Source organism: Callithrix jacchus, chromosome 12 (genome assembly GCF_049354715.1).
Source record: "Callithrix jacchus isolate 240 chromosome 12, calJac240_pri, whole genome shotgun sequence".
Lineage (NCBI taxonomy): Eukaryota > Metazoa > Chordata > Mammalia > Primates > Cebidae > Callithrix > Callithrix jacchus.
Window position 1 is genome coordinate 51,726,200 of NC_133513.1, and position 26,958 is coordinate 51,753,157.

Genomic DNA, 26,958 nt, shown 5'->3' on the forward strand with positions numbered 1-26,958 from the left:
CAGTCTTTTGCCATTTTTTCCTCTTTTATTTCCTATATTTTTCTCACTCATAGGCAAAAATTTCCTTGTACAGATTTGCTATTGATTACTTCTCAGGTGTGTTCATTTTGCCTATGATGACCTTTATTGAATAGAAATCCTTGATTTCTATCTGACCAGATCCATGGATTTTTTTTCCCTTGGTGCTCGTGCTTTTTCAGTCTTGCTCAAAACATCTTCTTCTTCCTCAAAAGACGCAAAGATATTTGCCTGTCTCTTCATCTACGTATATTTAAATTTTATCTTTCGCATTTAAGTTTTTAATTTTTGAAGTCACCTTTGTTCATGCTGTGAGATAGAGATCCAATTTTGTTTTTATTCACATAATAAATAATTTTTCCACAGTCTTTCAGTAAAGAAAAATCTGCTCTCTAATTTGTAAGCACCTTTATCATGCATAATTTCATATACACGGGTCTATTTCTGAGCCCTCAGTTCTGTTCACTCCTCTATTCTATAATATGTCACTACGTTTTTGCTTCCTATTTCTGTAGCATTGTAATGTACCTACTATGTGGTAGGATAAATTCTGCCTCTGTTTTTAGTGTTCAAAATTGCTCAAAACTTAGTTCTTTGTATAATGATACTCTTTCACATAAATTTTAGAGTAATATTATCAAGTTTCTCAAAAATGTATGATAAGTATTTTTTATTTGGAATTGCATTGAATGCATAGATTGATTTGAGGAGCATCGACATAGTTATAAAGCTGTTAATCCATCAGTATGGTTCACAGATAGAATTGTGTATGTTTACTTGTGCACTCCACTAGGGCTTTAAACTTTTTCTCCATAAAGTCATTCCATAATGTTTTAGGACAAATTCTAGACATTTTATAGTTTTCATGGCTATTGTGAAAATTATATTTTCTATCATTTTGTTTATTGTTTGTTGTTGGTGTTGAAGAAGAATGCTATTTGTTTTAATAAGTTGTGCTATTTATTTTGGTAAGCACATCATAGGCTGTTTCTGAAAGTACATCCAAGAAGTTTATGAGAATTGTTGCCTCTAGCAAGGAGGACTTGGGGACCAGGTAGGTGTAAAGGGAAGAAATACTTTTGATCACATACTTTTTAGGACTATTAGAATTATTCTTTTAATAAAACCTAAAATACATATTATTAATACATTGCTATAAATACAGTTGACCCTTGGACAACATGGGGTTGAACTGCTTGGGTTCACTTATACATGGATTTTCTCCCACCTCTGCCATCCCTGAGACAGCAAGACCAACCCTTCCTCTTTCTCCATCTTAGCCTATTCAACACAAAGACGATGAGAATAAAGACCTTTCTGATGATCCATTTCCACTTAATAAGTACAAATATATTTTCTCTTCCTTATGATTTTCTTTTCCTTTTTCTTTCTTTCTTTCTTTTTTTTTTTTTTTTTTTTTGAGATGTAGTTCAGCTCTGTCCCCCAGGCTGGAAGGCAGTGGTGGGATCTCGGCTCACTACAACCTCTACCTCCCTGGTTCAAGTGATTCTCCTGTCTCAGCCTCCTGAGTTGCTGGGACTTACAGGCATGCACCACCATGCCCAGCTAATTTTTTTGTGTGTTTTTTTTTTTTTTAGCAGAGACAGAGTTTCACCACATTGGTCAGGCTGGTCTCGAACTCCTGACCTTGGGTGATCCACCTGCCTAGGCTTCCCAAAGTGCTGAGATTACAGGCTTGAGTCACCGCATCTGGCCATGATTTTCTTAATAACATTTCCTCTTTTAAAGTTTACTTTATTATAAGAATACCATCTATAATACAAATAAAATGGAAAATATGTGTTAATCAACTGCTTATACTATTGGTAAGACTTCTGGTCGACAGTAGACTATTAGGAGTTAACTCATGTGGTAGTAAAAGTTATATGCAGATTTTTTACTGCATAGGGGGGTCGGCACCCCAACTCCTGCACTGTTGAAGGTTCAACTGTATAAACGTATAGTGTGCATGTGTGTGTCTCACACACACAGAGAGACACACAGAGAAACTATAGCGAGAGAGAGAGCAAAAGTGGGGGAGGGAAAGAGAGAGAGAGAGAGGAGAGAGAGAGAGAGAGAGAAAGAAGAGATCAGAACCGGCAAAGATAAAAGCCTGCATACACCATGCATGTTACTCCCATGGTGGAAAATGCCTCAACAGCTACACTTACTAATATATATTGATGACCAGCAGCCACTGTCTACCATCTTGTCATTTGCTTGAATTCAGTAATCCTGAATTTTAGTCTAACTTGAGCAATTCCTCCTGTTACCTCCTTCAGTTTTACAAATATTCCTGTACCTGGCAAAACAAGGGAGCAATACATCTATGTGAATTGGAATTATTCTCAAATCTTCTGAGTCCTGGCAATCACCAAAGCACTGTTTACAAATGTTCTTTCTCTAATTGTCTCCATGTGACATAAAAAGGGTTTTATAAAGTTTCTAACACACATACACTTGAGGCTTATTCACCCTTCTTCCCTGTTAAAGTCCCACACTGAGGAGTCCAGAATTCCAGCGGATATGTGCTGAGTGATATACACGGAGAGAATGTGACCCGAAACAAGGTCAAAGAGTTATGAAGTGCTCATGGTTCACCTATTCTTTGGAAATGAATGATGAAATAGCACTCCTGTCCGCTCAACAGGGGGAGTGGATATCTTAGCAGCAAAACTGTATTTTGAAGAAGTCCTAGGGAGAACACCAACTGTGAATGAGACAGTAGAGTTTACCAAAAACTCCATCTAATCCTCTATGTTCGACAGCTCTCTTGCAATTAGGTAGTGCCACGTGACTACTTCTAGCCAAAGAGGCCTGGTAGCTGTTCTGGACTAAGTGCCAGAAGAGCCAGTGTGCGAGCCCCTTCCTGCTGTTCCCTCCCCTGCCATAGTCAAGGAAAAGGCCACATGCTCCAGATGCTGTAGCTTCCACATGGCAACATTGCTTCAGCCTGAGTTCCAAAGTGACTACGTGGAACAGACCCTCCCCACAACCCTCTATTGACCAGTGGCATGAGTCAGGAATAAGCCTCTGCTGTGCTAAGCAGCAGGTTCTGACCAGCATGCCGCAGCATAACCCAGTCAATTAACAAAACATGTCGACACTGCGATTTTCTCCGTGCAGCAAGGTGAAGGCAGAAGTGCCACAGCCTGACCTGTTTCTCTAGCCTTCAGCATCTCCTCCACCTCCCAGCAACCCTAAGGCAGCTCTGGAAACTCTAGAAATGTGCACAGCACATCCCAAAAACCAGTGGACTCACCTCCAAGTATTTAGAAATTAAACAATTCAGTTGTAAATAATCCACGTGTCAATGAAGAATTCTCAGGAGAAATTTAAAACATATTTTCAACTAAATGAAAATGAAAATACAACTTACCAAAATTTGGGGAATGCACTGAAAGCAGCGCTTAGAGGGAAATAAATAGAATGAGATGCATATATTAGAAAAGAAAAAAGATCTAAAATGAATAATCTAAGCTTCCACCTTATAAAACTAGAGAAAGAGAAAATTTAACCTAAAGTAGGCAGAAGAAATGACATAATAAATATTAGAGCAGGAATCACTAAAATGGAAGACAGAAAAACAATAAGGAAAATCAACAAAACCAAAAGCTTTTTCTTTGGAAAAAAATCACTAATGTTAATAAACCTGTAGCCAGGCTAACTGAGAATAAAATACAGAAGACACAAATTACCAACATGAGGAATCAAAGAAGGCCTCTCGCTACAGATCCGATGGACGTTAAAAGGATAATAGGAACAATTTCAGAAACTCCTCTACGCCCACGAATTTAATAACTTAGATGAAACGGGCAAATTGTTTAAAGACATAAGTTACCGAAATCCACATAAAGAGAAACAGATAACCTGAAGAGCCCTCTAACTATTAAAGAAATGGAATCTTCCCAAATAGGTAAGCTCCAAGCCCAGGGGGGTTTACTGGTTAATTCTACCCAAAACTTAATGAAGAAGTAATACCACTGTCTGTAGTCCCTTCCTGAAAATAAAAGCAGATGGAACACTTTCTAACTCATTCTATAGGCTAGCATTACTCCAGTACCCACACCAGATAAATACGTTATAAGAAAACTACAGACCAAAATGTTACATAAATATTATGTCTAGAAATCCACATAATATTAGCAAATCAGAGCCAACAACGTATAAAAAAGAAGTACATACCACAACCAAGTAATTCAACTATGCAAGGCTGGTTCAGTATTTAAAAGATCAATCATGTAATTTATCAACCACAGCAACAGGCTAAAGAAGAATATTTATAACATATTAATTGATACAAAAGGCATTTTACAAAATTTAACCTCCCTTCCTGATATGAAAAAAACTTTTAGCAAACTAGAAACAATAACTCTAGCAAACTAGAAATATTGGCAAAAATTTCTAAACTGGATAAAGAACATCTACAAAAAACCTATAGAAAACGTCATATTTAATGATGAAAACTGTACACTTTTTTCCTAAGCATTGGAACAAGGTAAGAATGTTCTTTGTCAGCAGTCCTACTACATATTGTGCTGGTGTATTTATTTATTGTACTGGTCCTATCTGGTTTAATAAGACAAGATGGTAATCTGGTTTATTATTTATTTATTCTACTGGTCCTATATGTTTTAATAAGACAAGAAAAAGAAATAAGAGGTAGACATATCGGGAAGGAAGAAATTAAACTGCCTTTATTCACCGATGACATGATTGTTTATGTAGAATATCCCAAACGAGCTATGAAGAACACCTCAAAAAAATAAGTGAGTATGGAAAGTCACAAGACGCAAGGTCAAGACACAAAAGTCAATTGCTAGCTTGTATACCAGCAACAAATATTGAAATTTGAAATTAATAAAGCATGGTGATCCCAAGAATTCCTTTGAATCTTCCAGGCTCAGTACTCCCCATTGTATATTCTAATTCTCCCCATTGTATAGTTTAATTCTCCCCATTCTATATTCTAAGTTATGTGATTTGTTTATATCCCTGAAATCAGATGAGGTGGCCTGCTGTCCTTTGAGATCCAAATAAATTTGGCAGAAACTTTCTCACACATACAGGATCTCATGCATTTATCCTAATATCTCTAGGAATTCTGAAGGAGGGGTGTGTTAATCATGACTCTTTGGTCTGCACATGAAAAAAACCTTAATTCAAACATGGGTCAAATGTTGTGAAGCCTGAGAGAGGGCCTTTGGATTTAGCAAGATCACTGGTGACCTTAACAAAGTGGTTTCAGTTGAGTGGCGTGAACAAAAGGCTGAATGAAACCCTCTGGGGCTCTGTCCTTGGTCTCTTTTATCCTCTGTCTACTCTCAGAGATGGGATTGAGAAAGGCCCTCATCTTGGGGCTTTAAATTCCGTCTACAGGGTGATGATTCCGAATTCATATTTCCACCTGAACCCTTCTCCCTAAATTCCAGACCTCTATAACCAACTACCTCCTTCATGTTTCTTAACAAAAGTCCTCATTTTCTCTACTGGTACTCCCATCCAACTCACCTTCAAGGCTGCTAGGACCATAGCAGTAGCCTCCTAATTGGTCTGTATGCTACCTCCCTCACAATCTATTATCATCCTAGGATTCAGAAAGATCCTTTACAACTACAGAATCAGCTCCCTCCTCTGCTCAAAATGCAGCAACAGTTCTTCAGTTCACCCAGGACCAGATCTTAGTAAAAGTACACAAAGCCCTATACCACCTGCCTCGACCCCTTTTCCTGCCTGACCTTATCTATGACCTACCACATAACAGTTGCTCAGTCAATATTTCTTGGAAGAATGATTCAATGAATGGACAGGGAAAAAGTATAAATGCTCCCCACTGGCGGCTGGTATTTTTGTTAGTCATATCCACATGGAAGATTTTGCTTCCCTTTAATTAGTCTCAGTATGGATATTGCCACAGCCCCACCTAGAGAGAACGTCAACTCCTTCCCTTGACACTTGATACACATCAGCGTGTACCTTCATATGTTCATGTATTTGTGTATACACACACACACCCACGCACACACTTACAAACTCCCTTGGGTATAAAGCAGACATGACTGAAATTAAGATGAAAGAAGAGTGTAGGATGTCAGCATATCAGACTAACACACACACACAAAAAGAAAGAAATCAAATACTACGCACTGCTTTTAAAAGAGTGCCTTGATCTTCTCAGGAAATATATCACTTGGCCTCCTCTCACCTGTTTCTTCTCCTCTCTCTTCTTTGCCCCCCACCCAAATGTCTGATCATCCTTTTCCCGTGCACCAGTTTAGCTTCTTTTTGTTTCTTTCTCACTTGCCAAACTCATGATCTTAAGGTTTTACCTTCTTCAATCAAGCAATGTAACACTTTTTTTCTTCAACAAAGATGGTTCTCTCCCTAAGATAAACTTTTGCCCCGGGTGTTAAGGTGATAACTATTCTTTTCATCCTACCACAATTTCTCTTACATTCTAAGATCAAACATCTGAAGCCAATGAGTCTACGTGTTATTTCCTAATAGCGAGTGTTCTAAAATAAGCATTTTGGGGATTCTGGGTTTTTTTTCCCAGTGGGACATCTGGGGTAGATGACTGAGTGTCCACAGTAGTCTTTCCCTTGCCTTGGGCAGCCTCAGGCGTCCAGGGAACCGTTTCACCTGGGAATTCTCTACAGTGTGCAGGGGAGGAAGGAGCCTGGGCTATGGAACCTGATGTTCTGGGTTTGAATTCTGGCTTTACTGTCCGCTCGCTGTGTGATGTTGGGTGAGCTCCTTAACTTTGGTATACCACAGTTTCCTCACCTTTAAAGAGGAGAAAGTGACAAAGCCTACATCCGATAATCATCATGAGAATGCAATAAAATAATAAGCACAAACACCCAGGAAAGTGCCCAATACACAGTGAGTGCCCAATAAATGGCAACCATGGTGCTCAGTAGCACTTCCTTGGACAGGCTTGGGGCAATAATAGACACTCCCCATATTTGGCATCAAAGGGACATCAGTTCAGGTCCTCCCACTATAGCACTGAGCTTTTCTCTTGTCCAGGGTCATGTGTCACTGAAACGCTATACCATGTCACATGGTGGAGGCTCCAGCACTGCTGTATGATCTTGAATAAGCTGTTTTTCTTCTCTGAGGTTCAGTTTCCCCATCTCTGAGATGAATACTTGGAACTAGATTATCTCTAAAAGTTCTTCTAGTTTTGACCTTAGATATTTACAACCTAAAAGAAATAAATAACCTGTGCTATACTCTAAAGAAAGCACTTCCCCACCAGAGCCTTGTGACCGACTGGATAGTTCAAAATACATAGATTTCCTAGAGCTTAGAAAACGTATCCTGGAAGAGGTGACACTAAATACCATAGTAAACATTGCAGAGTGTGGTGTAGTCCTGTGCGTCTCCAGTGCAATGAGTCACATGGGGAATTTTGTTAAAATGAAGATGATGATTCAGCAGATCTGGGGTGGGACCTGAGATTCTGCATATCTAATGAACTCCCAGGTTGGTTGATGGTATTTGTTGGTCAACCACACTTCGAGAAGCAAGCAGTTTAACACAGTGCTACTCCAGAACTCCAGAGAACATGGCAGACCAGAGCAGTAGATAGCTTGGAAAAGGAGTCATTCCTGCCCTATGGTAAGTTTTGCTTGTCCCTAAGCACTGTAATCTACAACCAGTGATGTGCAACCACCTGTGGCATTCATTGAAGTCCCCAGCCAAGAACCTGGCCTTGCATAGATGCAGCATGCTGCTCTCTTATCTTTGGGGCAGTATTGTCCAATAAGACTTGCTGTGATGATGGAATTGTTGTATATCCTCACTTTCCAATATGGCAGCCACTAGCCACGTGTGGCTATTGAGCACTTGAGATGCAGCTGGTAAGACAGCGGAGCTGAATTTGTTCTCTGATTTCATTTTAATTACTGTAATGTGAACAGCCACACCTGGCTAGGGGCTACTATATCAGCAAGTAAGCTTCACATATTCCCAAAAGAATTGGAAAAAAAAAGAAAAGAAAAAGAAAACAAGCTTCAGGGAACCTCTATATTGTGGTTTCTGGAAAGAAAATAGACCATAAATCTTAAAGTCAGTTAGCAATGCTTCCAATTGCTATCTTAATGGCCTTTGGTAAATCAGCAGTCTTGGCATTTTGCTCATTGGTAAAATGAGGATAAGCACGCCTAATTAGGAGGACAGACTTAAGGATTATATATATATATATACACACCTCTTGGCACCATGCCCCCCAAATTATACTATACTTCTTATCATGTTCATCTTCACCACAAAGACTATCAGCTCTCCCAGGCTAAGTCTGGAACCCTAGTATAAATCTTCTGTGGTCCTCTTGTGTTATTGAGAGCTGTTCTGGCCCCACTTGCCAGTGGAAGAAAACATAGCCATTCCCTCCAAATTGTGGGATGTTGGTGGTGGTGGAAGTCAGAGAGCGGCAGCTGGCTACGTAAGGTTCCACAGCAGTCAGAAGCATGAATGCTAGTCTTCTGTGTCCCAGCTCATGCCTCTCTGTTACATTGATTTCTACTTAAAATTAAAACATTACTATTTATTAAGTCCTGATGCTGTGCCAGGCACTGCCTGCGATCCTTCATCTAAGTTATTGCTGCCTTCATAGTGACCCTGAAGAATAGCTGTGATGAGGATCTCATTATTCCAGATGGAGAAACCGAGACTAGGAGGGGAAAGTAATTTGGCTGAGGTCCCATAGCCATTTAGGACTGGAATGGGGGCTGGAAGCCAAGTCCATCCAACCACATAGCTCCACCTTTCAGCATGGCTTCCTTTTCACCAGGTGTCTGCTGTGTGTTCTAATCCCCAGCCTGGGATCTCTCCTCCAGCCTCACCATTCCTTGCTCTTCCCTTGCCCACCCCAATGCCACAGGCTTGCACACAGGTACACACACATACATGCACACAGCAGGCATCGAGACCCACCAGCCCTTCTCCTGAATGACAAGGAACCATCCACACAAGATCTGGGAGGCAGGTGACCCAGGCAGAGGGAAGAACAAGCACAGAGCCCAGGTGGGGGCATGCTGAGTGTCCCAGAACAAAGTGGCTGGAGCATGGGGGCCAGTGGAGGTGGGACACACTAGGACATGGATGCAAGCCTCATGGGAAGCAATCCGGATGTCAAGTTCAACAGGAAGCAACTGAAGAGTTTAGCAGGTGATGACATGATCCAGTCCATGCATTGAGAGCTCATACAGCCTGCTGGAGTGGAGACCCAGGGCCATGGAGGCAGGTAGGAAACTGTGCCGCCAGCTGGCTCTGCAGTGACACCAGCATGAAGGGAAGAAAACCAAAGGCAGATGCAATGGGGAACAAGAACTGACAGGGTATAGTGGGGTGTGATATGAAGGAGGGGAGAAAGCAGACCACAGGGATCTCCCAGGGCGACGGGGAGACTGTGCTGTCATGTGCAGTGTGATCATTGTAAGGGCTCCAATTCCACCCTTATCATCGACCCCTGCGTGACCCCCTCAAGACTAAAGCATGTGCAGGAGTCTTCACAGCCCTGCTGGTCCTTCTACAGTCCCTGCTGTCATAAAGCCTGAGCCTGATCTGGACATGCAAATCAGGCAGCTAGTTAATGACACCCTAATGAGAGGTGTCCACTTGCTAGTGAGAGTCCAATGAGTGTTCTAACATCTGCAGATTGCAAGCTTGACTGTAGCTGCTCTATTAAACACAAACTGGGATCTCTGCTCAAGCTCCCAGGTAAGGGGCTTGTCTGGACCTTGCAGCAAGGCTGGATTGGCAGGAAGAGGCTGTACTCTAAGGGCCTTCTTGGGCTCCTGAACCGTACAGCCCTCTACAACTACGCTTGATCTGGGGCAGGGGCAGGGGCAGGAACTGGACATTCGTGGAAAACCCTGAGGCTCAGAGCCTATTTCAAGATCAACAATGTCCATGCAGCAAACAACACTGAGAGCTTAAGAAGGCATCCCACTAAGCCCAGATATCTCTGTATGCTGGAGAACGTGGGACAGACACTCCAGGCCAAGACACCACCTGGGCAGTCACTGGGAGATGGGACAGCACAGCATGTCGTTGGCCTCTGAAGCACAGAGCATTTGGATGGGATCGGATAGGGTGGTGTGACCATTCTTCATATCTTCCAAAAGAAAACTGAGCAAGCATCTCAGACTGTGTAGAAAAGATTTCACAACCAGATCAAATCGACACAAGCTTCCAGCGCCATGCAGTTGAATTTGGCTTCACTATGAAGCACCATGAGAAACCTGTAAAGCTATTTTCGTGCATGCTTGTGATGAGAAGTAGGAGTCGGGGAGGCAGGGAGGGATGATGTCATCTGAGCTCCGCTCTGCTCTTTGAAAGGGTGCTCTGTTGAAAGCATGGAGGAGGTACGTTTGGCAAATCAGTTTCCCCATCACTGCCCACTCAGGTAAATTAATCATTCATTAGAGGCTCTCTGGGAGGAATCCTGAGACTGATGGTGAAGTCTGTAGGGGCAAGGGAGGGGGCATCACGGTACCCATGCCAAGTATGTGGCATTCTTGGCTTAGAATAAGGAGAGACTGGGGGAGGTGAGCTCCGGGAAGAGACTACTGCCCTAGTCCTGGCAGAGGACAGAGGGAGCAAAGAGGAAGGGAGGGGCATGGCTGACAGGGCCAGAGCAGAAATGGGAGCAGAACAGAGTTGTTCCTTCCCAGTGTCCCAGTGGTGCTCTGCCCTCCACTTCCCCTTCAGGTGGCCAGGGATCCTCTACACCCACCCCTGCCCATGAACCAGCAGCAATGGGTTCATCAAGCTCTGCCCCATAGTGGGGTCCAGTGGGGTAGGAGGCCTCAAGGAAACTGGCAAGGCAGGCAGCCACCAGCGCTCAGGGAACAAGGCCATTGAATTAACACTTCCTCCTTCATGCCAGTTTTTCAATGAACACAGAGGTAAAATTGTACCACATTTTATGAAATGGAAAATATTTGCCTGAATCCACAGAGACCAGTTCTTGAATGCTTTATGCAGATACGCTGTCACTCCGACAGCAGCATAAGTTATTTCATGCGGGCTCCTGCCGCTGCCCAGGCTGGACCAGTGCACCGTCCAATCTGAGCTCTATCGGGTCAGCAGCGAGGAGGAAAGCGTACGTGGTGGGGTCAGGAGACCTAGATTCTGAGGATGGCCAAGCCCAGGGTTGAAGGAAACCTAGATCATTTAGTTCATCAACGTCCCTGTCAAGTGACCATCCGGCATCAGTCTACATGCCTCTAGGGACAAGGATCTCATTACCCCTCAAGCACCGGCTTCCACCATTAGACAGCTGAACAGTTGGATGTTCTCTCTCACATCAAACAGAAACCCATCTTCACAGGGTTTCCACCATCCATCCTAGCACTGCCCTTTAGCGAGCTCCCTCTTCATCCATGCTGCTTTGCAGGAAGGTGGAGGCAGCTTTCCACTCCCACTCCTTCCACGCCCCTGTTTGTAAACCAGAAACCCAGCTCCTATAGCCACTACCCACCTGCAGAAGCATCTCTCTGACTGACCCACTTGGCCCCCATTTTCCTTACAGAGCTGTGCTGCCCATGTACTTGGTGACACACAGCCCAGCCACCTAACGGGTGTGGTGAGGATCCAATGGGACAGGGAGCCCTTAGCAGCCAGTGACCCCTCATCACACAGATGTCCCAGTGCCTCCTGGAGCAATCACTGATCAGATGCAGTTTATGTGTCATCGATGGGATCACCAGGACCAGGTGAACGTATTTAGAAGCCTTTGCCTTGAAAAGATTATGTGCCTTCCATATATAATGTAAAGTGAATTAATTACCATCTGTTGGATATGTGCAAGGACATTCAACAGCATTATAATGTTTTCTTTGATGAATACGTCCGTGCTTTCTGTGAAATTATACAATTATTTCAAAAATAAGTTTTTTTCTTTCTTTAAAATTGTTTGTTTTGTTTTTGGCGCCCCTGCTTTGCTGGTGCTCTGTTAACTTCTTTCTTTCTTTTTTTCTCTCTCTGTTGCCAGGCTAGGGTGCAATGGTGGGATTTCGGCTCACTGCAGCCTCCGCCTCCTGGATTCAAGCGATTCTCCTACCTCAGCCTCCTGAGTAGCTGGGACTACAGGTGTGCACCAGCAAGCCTGGCTAATTTATTGTGTTTTTAGTAGAGTTGGGGTTTTGCCATGTTGACGAAGCTGGTCTTGAACTCCTAACCTCCGAGCGATCTGCCCACCTCAGCCTCTGCAGATCGTGGGCTTAGATGGGATTACAGACATGAGCCACCACACCCAGCCCTGTTAAGTTCTAAGTCTTCCACCCAGTCAAAGAATTTAAAACCCAGAATCAAAATGTGGACAACATACCTTAGAATATGGAGCTCAGAACAAGAGGCCTCATAGGAATCCTTGGAACTGGTTGAGTTCACAGGGTTCATGAATTTACCGAAATCACATGCAGAATTGTGAATGTATTTCTGGGGCAAAATTCCGCAGCTTCCATCAGATCATCCAAGGATCTATAGATTCTTGGAGGTACTGCCACATAGATGCTAAAAACCAGTAATGTAAACTGGTCCAACCACTTTGGGAAGCTGTTTGGCAACAACTCCTAAAGTTGCATGCACTTACTTACATGCAATGATTCCATGTTTCCACACCTTGGTTTTTGCTCATCAGAAATGTGCACACACGTGCAAAAAACCCACATGTACAAGATTGTTCATAAACAATCTTGTTTTTCATAACCAAAAACATATTTTCATAATATGCTTTATTCATAATAACCAAAAACTTGAAACCACCCGAACGCTCATCCATGATAAATGGATACCTAAATTTCACTATCTTCATACGGTGAAATATCACAGAGCAATGAAATGAAAAATCTGCAACTGTATACAATGTTATTGAGCATCACATCATAACATTGAACAAAGGAAGCCAGACACAAAAGACTGCACAGTGTGTATGGCTCCATTCACATACCTACAAAAAGCAGCAGCATTAATCTATGCTGTTTCATGTCGGGATGGTGGTCACCGTGGTTCGGAGGAGTGATTGGAAGGGAGAATAAGGGGGCCTCAGTTTCTTAGTCTGGGGCTGGTTATATGAGTGTGTTCTGTTTGAGAACCGTCATTGAGCTGTAACCTCATGCTTTTTGTATTTTTCTTTATGTGTGTTGTAATTCAATTTCAGGTTGAAACTGTGATGTCTATAAATGTGATCCACATTTAATGAAACGGCTTTTGAGGCGTTACCCAAGCTGACTTCAACTTTTGAGCCCAGAGTCTCCCAAAGGCCATGCATAGCCCTTAGAGTGTGAGGCTGAGATTAGCTGGCTTTTCTTTACCATCTCACTGGAGCCCTGTGAGTGCCAAGTCCTGTCTTCTTCTGACATGTCCGGAGCCCTTCCCTGAGCAGGTGCTCTGCCACGTCTGCTAAATGTGTTGCTAATGTGGTCCCTTCGGAAGGACACGGAAAAGCAGGGCCTGGGAACCTGAGACTGGCCTTCCTGCCACAGCTGAGAGTCACCAGGCAGTTGGCCTGCTCTGATTATAGACAAAGCGGGCAGGGGTGGGAGGGGAGCAAGTTCACAAGGGGGTTAGACCCAAATGAAATCACAGCTGGAAAAGTACTTTATGCACTGTACATTGGCCTACCCATGCATGGGAGCATTGGTATTGTTACTGTTGTGGATAATGATAATAATAATTATTATAAATTAAAACAGTGTATTTTGTTCCCCTAACTGGAGGGCCCATTTGGAGCCCAGGGGGAATAGCATGCTGGCTACTTCCAATTTTTTTCCAATTTGGCTTTAAAAAATTCAGCATGAAGAGACAGATTGGTCTGGGCAGTGATGCGGACAACACACAGAAAAGAGAGTGGGGGTGGGGGAGGGCGGGAGCCCGACTGGGCTTTCAATCATCCAGCTGCCCAGTGCCCAGAGCTAGTGCCTGATTTCCGAAGGCAGCAAAACCTGCACACTCATTAGCGCAGGCCTCCACCGGCTTTCAGGTTCAGAGTGGGCGACTGTTCTCGGCTCTCCATGGAGGAGGAGAGGAGGCTTGTGTTTACCAGGCTCACAAACTGGCCCCAAAGAGCCTCCCATGGGTGGGCAGGAAGCCGGCAGTCGCAGGGGTTCTGGGGTGACCCTGCTGTTTGAGAGCCATTCATTTTCAGTGGGAGGGAGCTGACTTCAGTCTGCCCTGTGGGGAGGCCTGGAAGCTGCTTGTCTCTGAAGACAGATCCCAGGTGCTGCTTTCCCTCCTGAAGCGGCTCTGAGCATGGGGGCAGGGGGCAAGGCAAGGAGTGGTTGCGAGGGGAGGGTGGTAGAATAGATACCAGGCTTAGGCTCTGCCCCAGGCCTCAACACAGGCCCCAAAGTGTGGGGCAGAGGGTTTAATCAGGGTGCCAGGCCCCCAGAGGTGCCGGGGGTCTGTTCAGATCAAAGAGCTTTCCAGCAGGTCCCAGGCATTTGGAGGCCTTTCAGGGGCTGGCTGGAGGAGTTGAGGGGATGAAGTGCAAGAGTTAGAGGGAGGGAGGAAAGAAGGGAGAGAGGAAGGGAGGGAAAAGCCAGGCAGGGAGGGAAGGGGGGGGGAGGACAAGGCCAGCATCTGGGCTGTGTCTCTCTAGACAGCTTGCCAACTCCCTCAGACCTTCATTTTTCTTCATTTTTAAAATAGGGAGGAGCAGCTAATGTTTGCTAAGCACTTACTACCTTCCAGAAATGGCTCTAAGCACTCTGTTCGGGTTATCTTGCTGGGTCCTGTAAACCGGAGACTACTGACATCCCCACCCGGCGAGAGAGGAATCAAGGGCGCAGCCAGGGAGGCAATGCACTCAGGGCCTGGCAGCTAGAAATTCACAGGGCTGGGATCTGTGCTCAGGAACTCTGGTCCCAGACCCCATCTGTGCGGCCACACCACACTCCCTGTTAGCTCAGCGCTGGGGAGCACCTCATTTCACACCCAAGCCCCCGCGGTTCTCATGCCACAGAACATAAGCCCAGGAAGGAGCTCCTGGGGTCCCAGGAGCAGAGGGGATAATGACATACACTGGGTCCTTCCACACAGCCATCCTCTGCACAAGCTGTGTCTTCAGCCTGCAGCGCCTTCCTCTAGCCCCCATACCTCCACCTCCTCCTCCAGGTGCAGGCTCCCCAGGACTCCGCAAAGCCTCCCCTCCAGTCCTGCCCAGCCTTCTAGGCCCACCACGTGGTGCCTAGTGCTGCCCCCAACCCTCCCCACCCCGAAGGGCAGCCATTTGCACATCTCCTTCCCCCACTGGACTCACTGATTCTGCAGTGATGTCCTGTCTTGTCCTCTTTAGTATCTTTAGCACCTGGCACAGCAGTGAATTCATGAATAAATGCCCAAGGTCACAGAGCTGGGATCAGAACCTGAGGCCTTTGGAATGTCCATCAAACTGTCCCCTCCTGTCCTCTCTTGAAATCACAGAAGCAAAACCGGATTCTAGAACTAAAAGGGGAAGAAATAGAGCCTAAGTCCAGTACCCCAGGTTCACAGAAGAGGAAACAGGCCCAGATAGGGCAAGACCCATGTCCAAGCCCTCAGAAGCAGTTAGACCTGGTGGAGCCAGGCCCATGACTCCCTACGCACCCTCCTGTAATCTTATAAAACCCATCCCTTTGCTACCTGCAGGGGACTAAGTGAGTGCCTCTCTCCAGCTGCAGCTGGGTGGTTTTGTAGAGGATGTAGCTGAGAAGCTGTCAGCTGTGGCCCCACCCAGACAGCTCTCTGTCCATGGGTCCTTTGTACTAGAGTGTGCTATCAAAGGACTTGACCTGGATTGAACCAGTGGCCAATTATGCCTTCCCGTGGTGCACAGAGCTGAGCTTCCTCGAGGCTGACAGGCTTGAGGGGGATGAAACAACAGAGCATGGGCATGCCATCCAAATGACCCCACCTATCCAAGCCTGGCATGCAGCCAGGCCTCCATTAGCTGTGTTACTCGCTGGCTCTCCTTCAACCATCATTAGTCATTCTGTTGTAAAGATGAGAACAAATGAAGTTCAGAGAGGAAAGGTAAGTGGCCTAGAGTTACACAGCTGCTAAATGGGTAAAGCCGGGACGCCAAGCCAAGCCTGCTGGAATGCAAACCCATACTCTCCCTGCTTTACAGAAATCCTACATTCTGCGAGAGAGGCACTGAGTCTCCTCATCTAGCCCTGCAGATGGTATGGCCATGGGTAATCCCAGGAGCTTCATTGTACCCCACCCATTTCACAGATGAAGAAAGTGAGGCACCACAGACAGGGTGAAAACTCAGTTAAAGTTGGGCTCCCCAATATGCTTTTTGGGGTGCTCCCACCAGAACCAGCCAGATCTACCCCTTAAACAATTTCTCTTGTCTGAGTTTATTAGTAACCAGTACCTCTGGTCCATGTACAACTAAAATGCTAACCTGCCCATCCCTTTGGAATCACTTCCCTGGGGAACTGATTGATCCCCACCTCTGCTTTCTCATTCTTCCCTTCCAAGAAGACAGTGCTCAAGGCTCAGGCATGGCCAATAATGGTAGCTCAGATTCAGCGAGCTCCTCACACATGCAAATCACTTCGCATTTCATCCACAAACAACCAAGTGATGGGAGAAACAGTGACCCCATTTCACAGATGAGGCTACCGAGTCCTGAGAGGGTAAGTCATATGTATGGCTGCTACGTGACAAAGGCAGCCTGAAGCCAGGCTCTGAGCCCAGCCATGTCCTCTCCTTTCCCTCTGTCATGCTGCCCACCTCTCTGGGAGTCCTTCCTGATTCTTTCTTACAGCCCACTCTAAATCTCCTTCCTCCCCAGGAAGAATAGCAGCACCAGCCCACTTCCTCTACCCAGCCCACAAAGTACCCTTGGCGGCAGCTGTTTCCCAGGAGACTGTAGGGTGTATACTGCCCCCCTTCCCAAGCAGGGACCTCCCAATGGACTCTTATGCTCCCACCTTGAGCCCAGGGGCTGGCCCCATTAGCCCATTGCGAGGGATAGCCCCCCATGGGCCTGGGCATTGGGTACTGCCCCAGACCCTTTGTGCCATATTCTTATGAGAGCAACACAGACCTCACAGTCACCTCCTGCTGTTTGGAAGAGGTTCTCTTCAGAGTTGCCAATGAGCTGGGCTCTTCTACCAGCTAGAAAAATACTCACTGGCCAGCAAGGACAAGGCACTGGTGGCAGCTGGGCTGGGCACTGAAAAGAATCTGAGCCAAGTCAAGAGCTCTCCTGTCATTTCCAAGAGCACAGTATTAGCTCCCACTTCCTCAACTGAAACCTTGTTCACTGAGGGCCTGGATGCCCAGAGGAGACTCTGGTCTGAAAGGGGGAAATACTCTTTCTATAGCCATAAAACCAGTGAGCACAGAAAAGCATGCCCGGTGCAATGTTCCCTGGCAATGCCTCTCAGAAAATTCCAAATCCTTCAGTGCTGGGTAAAGAGAAAAGCAGATTTTGTGGATAATTGCTTTAGGAAAACCCTGAGTTGAATGAAGCTCAACAGATGCCTGCAGAACTTCTCAGAGCCTTTAAAATGCTAACATGCCATGTAGTTCACCAGGAGAAGTGGGATGTTTTCTAAACATACTTGATCATGCAATGTGTTTCAGAGCATTTCAAAAGAACGGTGCCTGTGTCATACCCTTTAGAAAACCCTGTGCTGGGGAAGAGGAAAGTGGGAAGAGCTACATGGGAAGGTGGCTTTTAAATTAGTATGTAAGCATTTAATTGATAGTAAAGAGGTAGGTAAATAAGAGGAGGACATATATTACTAAATGAGGGGACAGCATTTTCAGAAATGTGGCATTAAAAATGCACAGGCGATGTTCAAGAAGCAAGGATCTGTCTGAACATTTCTCCCCCACACTGGCATCCCCAGGACAGCACTGTTTGTATTTGGTTTGCATGTCTGGCTTCCAAGAAAGATTTTATTTGACAAAAGGGTTCTTCCACAGAAGGGGACATCTGTTGTTTTTCCTGCCCAACATCCATTCTTCCTGCTTCTGGTGATAGAATCTCAGTTTTCTTTAGGGAACACACCTCTTCCCCATTCCATCCATGTGGTTTAGGGCAGTCCACGGCCCCCTCCTCCACCAAGCCTCAAGCCTGCCAATCAGTTTACTGCACCTCTAACATCATCCAACCTCCACCTCTGTGACTGGTTCACAGGTGTGCATATCACTCACAGTGGTCCAATGAGCCTCGAGCCAGAACTTCTGCCGGGATTACTGGAAGAAAAAAAAAGGCTCACTTACTGCCAGAGTTCCTGCAAGCTTGGAGCTGCTAGAAGCCATCTTTGCAACCTCGTGGGGAGGTCTTGTGGGAAATGAAACCATCACAAAGGCAAGCAGAGCCTAGAGACTCAAACAGATTTCTGTCAACCTCCTATGGGCCCTTGCCCCCAGCCATGCCTGAAGTTGACTGTATCTCTGGGAAGTAGACATTTTAGTTACTCAAAAATAATAAACTCTCTGTGTCCGAAACTGATTCGAGTTTGGATTGTGTCACTGGCAACTGACAGAATCAACTGCCTAACAACAGGTATAAAACATGGTCCCATACAGGTATTTTGTTTTTTGTTCTTCAACAAATTGCTTGTCACACACATTATTTATTCATTCAAAATAGTACATGTTGGACATGTATCATGTACATGTAATCTATATAGGTAAGGCTGCCAGGTACAGAAGTTCAGGTTGTGTACTACACAGCTCCAGGGGATTGCCCTTCATGCAGTGGCCCCCTTGGGTTACATACTGCAGCACCCTTGGGCCATGGGAATACGGGAATATGTAAATCAGCCCACCACACAGAAGGGTCCATGTCTCACTACACCTTCTTACCCCTGCCATTCTCTGGAGTGGCAAGGAAATGAAGAGACTCATTACAGTAGGAAATACGTAAGATATGGTATTAGGGCACCTGGACTGGCATCTTCACTGTATTATTTGCTAACCAAGTGACCTTGGATAAGCCAGTTAAGCTTTCTTAGATGTAGCTTCTTTATCCGTAAAATAGGAGTGGTAGTAGCACCATCCCTGTTGAAATCCTTTTATCCTCCCAAGTCCAGTACAACCACCACCTCCTCTAAGAAGCTTTGCCTGATTGTCTCACTGGCCACAAAGTAGTGACTCTGGAGGAAAATAGAGACAACTAAAGGTGTATCATGGGTGACAAAATGACCCGAGAGCTTGAAATCCAAGCCTGGCCAATGCAACCTGTTTTTCTTAGTCCTTTCTCACGGCAGGGCTGATGCAGGAGGAACCGCCTGTGAGCACTGGATGGGATGGCTTTCAGCTCGCCTCTTGGACACCTCAGAGGTCTGCCTTGAGTGAGGGAAGAACAGCTATCCTCTCATCTCATCCCCCATAGTAAGAGAGAAGGCTTGTCTGTCACCTGTACCACCAAAGCTCAAGTGCTATCAATTTGGGACAAAGTGGCTGCAGCCGTCATCCAGACAGCACCTAACTCCCCAGGGAAGCAGGCTGCATTCTTCTCTCTGCCTGTTTTTCCTATGGATGGGGATGGGATAAACTGTGGAAGGCAGAAATGTCACCCCTGGCTTGTCATTGTCCCCCAGGTTCCAGGGTGGAGGGACTCTCCCAGTCACCCAGCCTGCCTGCTCTCTGGAGCTGACCTGTCTTCCCACTGGGACCCCTGCCTTCCATCCAGTCCCATTGGCTGGGCCCTGAGCAGGAGGGAGAACACCCTCCCAGCCCATAGGATTTGTTGCTTTCTTTCCTTCTGCACAGGGACATGATAGGCCTCCAGCCCAGTTCTGTTCCAAAGCTTCCAGGCTCCCTGATGTCTGCATTTGCATGGAATCCAATCTTCTACACACCCCCTCACCTCCAGCCCAGCCTTTTCTTTAAACCCCCAACCTAGGTAAATAGCAAATAACCCTCATTAACATTTCAGAGATGTTGTATTCTGCTCTTTTCCGTTGTATAAAACACAGTACAAAAGACAGCCCAAAAAAGAAACAACATGCCCTGCTTGTGCGTCAGTTACAGCAGGCCTCTTCTAATCTAATCATCTTTCTTCTTCCCCTCATCCTCCCCCAAGCCCACTGCAACTTTGCAGCGTTTTATGAAAATGAACACGTTGTTCATGCAGCCAGGCTCCCTCCCTTGCAGGCCTCGGCATAAATAATTTATCTGAAAGCTGATTTGGTTGGCTACGCTTCCATAATTGAAGGCCGTCCCACACGCTTTATTGGCAAGCATGGGGGGCCCAGCCACTCGGGTACACTGACCCCAGATGGAGGGATTCAAAGGCCCACCATCGGCCCCTGCAAGGGCTGGGAGGCCCTCTTCTTGATGTCCTCTCCCGCCCTCTCCCTCTTCAGCAGGCCTAGCCCCTGCAGCCCTCAATCTGTCAGGAGACAGAGCTGCCAGGCTCTTCCAATCATCCTCAGCTGGTTGCAGGCTGGTCCCTAGCTGATGAACCCCCGTTGCCCTGCACAGTCCCACCTCCATGCCATGCTGCCTGCCTGGCACCCTCTGAGCACAGGATGGCCCTGAGGTGTCTCCCAGGGATGGGCCATGAAGGAATCTGAGACTAGCCCTGGGGCACAGAATAGGTCTGGAGACCCCCCATTTTAAACATTAAGGAGAGGCTGGAGTAAACTGGTCTACACCCTGTCTCATGCCTTCGAGTCTCGAGGCACCCCATGCTCCTGGCAATGCCCCAATGCCTTCTTGACTCACCGATCATCTCCCTTGTCAACCACCAGCACCTCCTTGCCCCCCTGCATTCAGTGGAGGGCCTTACTGATCTTGGGAACTTACATGCCAGCCCGCAGCACTGTCCACTGTGCAATGCCCCTGCTCTTGGCTGGGGACAAGTCCTCCACTTGCCCACTCAACTCCATCTCATCTTGCCTTCCCCAAAGACAAAAATCTCCAGGAATCCTCCCATAGTTCCCCTGCATCATCAATTTTCCTCTCTCCTTGAATTTTTATCAGGTATAAAGATGCAGATAGTACAGTGGTGAAAGCAGAGCCAAGGGCCATGCGATTGAGGTTCAAATCCTAGCTCTGCTCCTCAATTGCAGTGTGACCTTAGGCAAGTTACTTAACCTGTCTGTGCCTTAATTTCTTCACCTGTGAATTGGTAAGCAAAATAGTGACTACCTCATAGAGTACTTGGTGGATTAAATGAGTTAATACGTACAAGGCACTTAGAACAATATCTGTCTGTAGAAGGTGTATAAAATGCTTCCAATCAACATTATGCTGAAAATAAAGCTTCTCTTTACCCCACCTCCCCCTCCAGCTATCATCCCGATTTTCCTGCTGCCCATTTGTAGCAAACTTCCTACAAAGGGATGTCTACATGTCCTGTGTCCAACTGTTCTCCCCTGCTTCTCCCTTGAGGCCCCCCCACATCAGGCTTTCTCACTGTCACCACTGCTCCCAGAACACCCGTGCTCCAAAGCCCTTCTCGTCAAGATCACAGTGGCCTTCATGGTGCACAGTGCCGTACTCAGTTTCGAGTCCATTCTGTACCAGCCCAGTAGCAGGTACTTGACACAGAGAATCAGTCTCCTCTTGATACAGGGTCTTCACTTGGTCGAGGATACTGCTCCCTCCTGATGCTTCTCCTTCTCCTCCTCTTCCTCCTCCTCCTCTCTGACTTCTCATTCTCAGTCTCTTCTGCTAGATCTCCCTGATATCCTGACCCCTAAATGCTGGATGCCACAAGGGCTCAATGCTATGACCTCTCTGCTCCTTGGACCAGTGCTATCCAGTGGAGATACAATGCGAGTCACAGATGCAACTTTGAATTGTCCAATAGCTACATTTAAAAAGTACCAAGGAGGCCGGGCGCAGTGGCTCACGCCAGCACTTTGGGAGGCCGAGCCGGGTGGATCACGAGGTCAAGAGATCGAGACCATCCTGGTCAACATGGTGAAACCCCGTCTCTACTAAAATACAAAAAATTAGTTGGGCATGGTGGCGCATGCCTGTAATCCCAGCTACTCAGGAGGCTGAGGCAGGAGAACTGCCTGAACCCAGGAGGCGGAGGTTGTAGTGAGCCGAGATCGCTCCATTGCACTCCTGCCTGGGTAACAAGAGCGAAACTCCGTCTCAAAAAAAAAAAAAAGTACCGAGGAACAGGTGAAATTAACTTTAATATTAGAGTTCATCTAACCCAATATAATCAAAATATTATTGTTGCAACATGTAAGCAATATAAAAATTATCAATGAGATATTTTACTTTTTTTTTCTAAATCGTCAAAATCTGATGTGCATGCTACCCTTTCATATAACATGACCCCTGCAGACCAGCCACATTTCCAGTGCTCAGTAGCCAAGTGTGGCTGGAGGCTTCCAGATTGGACAGGACAGCCCCAGGGGCTCCCCTCCGTCCTCCCTGTGAATGTCATCTGAATTACCAGGACACAGAAATCTTTTTCACCAGTCTGGATCTCTCTTTTGAACTCCAGATTCTTGTGTATGGTTGGTGCCTCAAAGACACATTGAACTTCAAGTGTCCAAAAAGAACTCCTCAGTCAGAGGCCACCGGAGTCTGACCATCCTTCAAGACAAGGACTTCAGAGCCACCCTCACTCCTCTGGTTCTCTCAAAGCCCATAGCCAATTCTTCACCAATCCCTGTGGCCTGCACCTGACAAACCAATCCAGCCTCCAAGGCCAGGTGTCTCCCTTCTTCCACGGCTTTGTCCACACTTCCATCCCCTCTCCCAGGGCAGCTGCAACAGCTTCCTGCCTCACCTCCCTGCCTCCACTCTTGGCCCTCTGGTTGTCTCTTTACCCTGAACCGGGGCATCATTTCAGAACAGAAGTCAGAGCTTGCCATTCCTCCACCCTCACTCCCATGACTTCCCTGACTCACACAGACCAAGAGTCAACGCCTCGCCACTCTCTCCGGGCTCAGCCCCGTCTCTCCTGTTCTTGGGACATGCCAGGCTTGCTCCCAGCTCAAGATTGGTGTACTTGCCCTTTTACCCGCCCATCGGGCTTTCCCCAAGACATCTGCAGAGCACAGTCCTTCCCTGCCTTCAGTACCATTGCTTCCCAGGGTCCTTCCCTGGCCAGGCTATAGGAACTTGCAAACCACAAGGTAGTCCCTATTTCCTTTCCTTTAAAAAATATTTTGTCATGGCATTTAGCAGCAGCTCACGTACTCTGTGCTTTGTTGGCTGCTTCTCCTGTTAAAATAGAAGCCCTTTGGAGGCAGTTCTGTTGTCACTACTATTTTTCTTTGCACAGAATAGTCACAGACACATAAAATGTACTTGATACAATTTTGTTGGATACCTAAATTAATAAATGGTTGGGAATATCAGCCATTTTCATATCAATATCAAGAGGGAGAAAAGAGTAAGTCAGAGACCTTTTTGACACTGGAATAAGATCACAAGCAATCTTCGTTCCACATGTAAGATGCACCCCTCCTAAATGTGTTGGAAGCCCCAACAGCATATTAAAATAGGTGGCTGGTAAATGCACCCCCTGAGGTGTTAAACCCTGCCCTGCCCAGCTCACCCCACTGCGTGGAATAATAGTAATTATTGTAACCACCATCACAGAGATGCTTACTGCAGGCTGAGCACTTTGCATGTGTCATCTCATTTGAACCCAGCAAATCTCAGTCATGACCGGGCCAGGAGGAGGGAAGAGTCTGAACCACTCCCAAGTCTCCCGTCCTGGGTGGAGAGGTCTGGAGTCAATGTGTGCCTCAGCGATTAAGCTCTCTGCCCAGCCTAGGAAATCCACTTCTTACCTGGCCGGCTAAGTTGCTGATGGGTAGTACCTGTACTAGACCTCCTCAGAAGGGATTTTACAGAAACGCGTTAAAAGGTTTTCTCCAGCTTTTCAAGTCCCTTGTTTTGTGTTGTGTTTGTGGGGAGGGGTTGTTTTTGTTTTTTCTTGCCAGATAGATAAAACTGACATAGAGAAAAGGCTGGAGAGAGATTCCGTTCGCATAGACTAGTCCTGTGGAGATAAACCACGCTCCATTAGAATGTCTGCCTTACTGGTTTCCCCAGAGAAGGAAAAATATGTTTCCACCCTTTTTTCTAAGTGTTCATCTTTAGTTTTGATTTTGGAAAGATGTTAAGCATTTATTTTTAGTTAAAAATAAAAACTAATTCCACACTAAAAAAAAAAAAAAAAAAAAAAAAAAGGACTTGGTATGCAGTCCTTGGGCCAGCTACATAGAAGGAACAATAAATACTCTTTTTCCTTGCTTGTCCCAGCTCTCCCCCGAGTTCCATCCAGCTTGTGTGAACTCCTGCTTAGTCCTCACTACTCCCTGCTATTCCCTGCTAGGCTGATCCAGTTCTCAGCCTCCCAGAAGCTGTTTGGGATCTGATTTGAACCTAACCTGAACCCTGCCCCTTTCTTCATTTCAGAAGCAGGATGCGGTTTCCAGTTTCATGATGGCGTTCGTCACTGTCCAAGGCTTCCTGGTAACAGGACTCCCCCTGTAGCACCATGATGCATGTTACCACCCATGTCCCCCTTCCCAGAAGGATTCTTTGCCTCTCTTCAGAGAGCCGCCTTGCCCAAGGCCATGACCTTCCTTGGATGGCTTACACCCAATGACTGATGGAGGTAAGAGGCAGAGGCCTGGCTGCCAGAGCCCTATGTGAGATGACCCTGAGGGGCTAGCTCAGAGTTCCAGCAGCTCTGTGGAGCCAGCCAAGGCTGCCCCCAAGGCCACATCACAGCTCCACCTCTCCCTTGCCCCGTCCTGCCTCCCTCCCTCTTTCCCACAGGTGTTTGTCTCAGGGTATTCCTCTTACACATCCTAGGCTTTGGGTACTGAATGAGGTGTGATGCAAAGTCACTGTCAAAGTCTTCCTGATGACGGGACTCACCCTGTAACACCACGGTGGGTGCTGACACCCATGCAGTGTTGCTCCCCCGTTGCAGCCCAGCAACTCATAGGGTTTTCCTGCAGTTGAACAAGCGTAGCTGGAATTGCATTCACTTACCTGTTCCTGAGTCCTTCTGGAACACAATGTGGGATTGGTAGGCACTAGTATATTCTTTGCACAAGTGCTGGAATATGGCTATTTTAAACAGCTTAATGATCATTGTACATGTGCCCTGAGCAAGGCTGCATGAATAACTAAAATGTCAAATGTCTTTGTTTTAGCTGCGATTCTATCAACTCTGCAGGTCTCATAAGCATGAGCCACATGCCAATTAGAATCTCTGATGGTCAAGTATAAATGTCTTTGTTTCATAAAAATGAAAGAATGAGTTCATTATCACTTAAACTCCCTCTAGAAGAAATCATCTTTTAAAAACTTAAGATCCATAAGTAGGAGGGATGAGTTGTTAAAGGAGGTCCTCCCTAAAGATTGCTTCCTTGTCTGTGAATAGAATGAATACAGGCAAGTGGCATCATTTCCTAGGGCCAAACTTGAATTTCCCACTGGAACTAGAATTCCAGAAAGTTCTGGACATCACCTATATATCAACGCTGCAGGCACACACACATCAATTCTGAAAGGGAGAGGATCTCAAGAGTGATGGTGTCTGCAGGGCCTTCTGAGATAAGATGAGCAGTCTTTCTGGTTTCCAAGGGGAGGAACCCCAGCTACAGTCTCCCTGGCACCAAAGATTAGAGAGGTTAGTGGTTGAGAACCCAGGGAGTCTCAAGACTCTTCCCTAGTGGAGCTACACCTTAGCTACAAAAAGGCAACCACAAATCCCGTGTCCAGCACAGCTCCAGTTCCAGGAAATTTCATTCTCTTTCACCAAGGAAAGTAGATACACACACACGTATATACACACATGTGTGTATATAAGTGTTAACATATGTGTGCATGCATGCACACACATGCATGTGTATAAAATGGGGCTTCAGTTATAGACTTGCACCTGTCTTCTCACCTAAATAAACACATAAACATGAATTTCCCATCAGAAACCTTCAGTTGTTGGGACCTGTGTCTGATATGTAGCTGGGGAAATTTCCCCTGTCACTGGGTTGGTGGATGTTGTCCCAGAGCTAAGCACTAGGCTGATGGCATTGTCAGGGGATGTGAGGATGGAGAAAGGCTCTTCTCCCACTTTCTCCAGGATTGTGCTCTGGGACCATGTATGTGTGTGACTGAGAGGACGTATGGGTTCCAAAGCATGGGTCTCAAGGCATGGATCCTTCAGAGACTGAAGCTCTCCAGGGCAGCCTGAGAGACCTAGCAGAGCTCTGGGAGGCTGCCTCAGTCTTGTGAATCACTACCATGTGGTGCCTTTGCGGTTAGACAGCTCTGCTTCCTAACCCCATCTCCTCACTCACTAGATGTGTACCTCCATTTCAGTTTTCCCCGTCTGTCCACTGAGGACAGTCCTACTGACCTCAGGGAGGGATGATGTGAGATTCATGAGATGATGGTCAAAATGCGAGACAAGTACTGATGAGCAGATGAAGTCTAGAAAGCGGGAAGCTGGCCCACAGAACACAGTGGATCCGTGAAGGACCTAGAATCAAAACTGGAGTCTTGGGTTCCCAGGCCAGACTTCCTTTTACTGAGGCAGGGATTTCAAAGTGGGATCCACAGCTGTACTGCCAGGGGCCCTCGAGTGATATCAGAGTTTTTTTCTAATTTGATATTTTCATTCCGAAAATTGAAAAATACTAGTGGAGCCTATTGGGGTATGTGTGGATGATCATATCATCACCACCTAATGCTTCGGGAGTGCAGGGCTCACATTTGCATTTGGGTTTACTATCATGTTTTTGCAAAATGAAGGCCAAATGACTGCATGGGCTGCTATACAAACAGAGGTTTAGCAATTGTTCAAATAGAGATAAGTGAAGGGAGGATTGAGTCATCAAACAGAACAGTGGACACAGACATGCCACAGATAAGCTGCTCTGCATTGAAGCCGGTAGAGTCATAGTCACTGCTTTGAAAGCAGGTGCCTGAGTGAATGCCACCTTGGTTTGGAACAGCTTGCAAGACAGCACT

At 46.1% G+C, this 26,958-nt stretch overlaps 1 protein-coding gene and 1 long non-coding RNA gene across 2 annotated transcripts in view; one reads left to right on the top strand and one right to left on the bottom strand.

The window, feature by feature from the left end:
• The window catches only part of LOC128929294 (uncharacterized), a 34,604-nt gene extending 21,045 nt beyond the window's left edge, over positions 1-13,559 (top strand). The window contains exons 2-4 of the long non-coding RNA XR_008475487.2: positions 11,564-11,747; positions 12,026-12,123; positions 13,193-13,559. This is a non-coding gene — a long non-coding RNA (uncharacterized LOC128929294). The remainder of the gene's footprint in view (positions 1-11,563; positions 11,748-12,025; positions 12,124-13,192) is intronic.
• Positions 13,560-15,283: 1,724 nt separating this feature from the next.
• LOC118146292 (uncharacterized) overlaps positions 15,284-26,958 on the bottom strand; it is a 328,556-nt gene continuing 316,881 nt past the window's right edge. Inside the window, exon 4 of the mRNA XM_078343994.1 lies at positions 15,284-18,231. Within this exon, the coding sequence (XP_078200120.1) occupies positions 18,186-18,231 (46 nt within the window). The 3' untranslated portion in view covers positions 15,284-18,185. The remainder of the gene's footprint in view (positions 18,232-26,958) is intronic.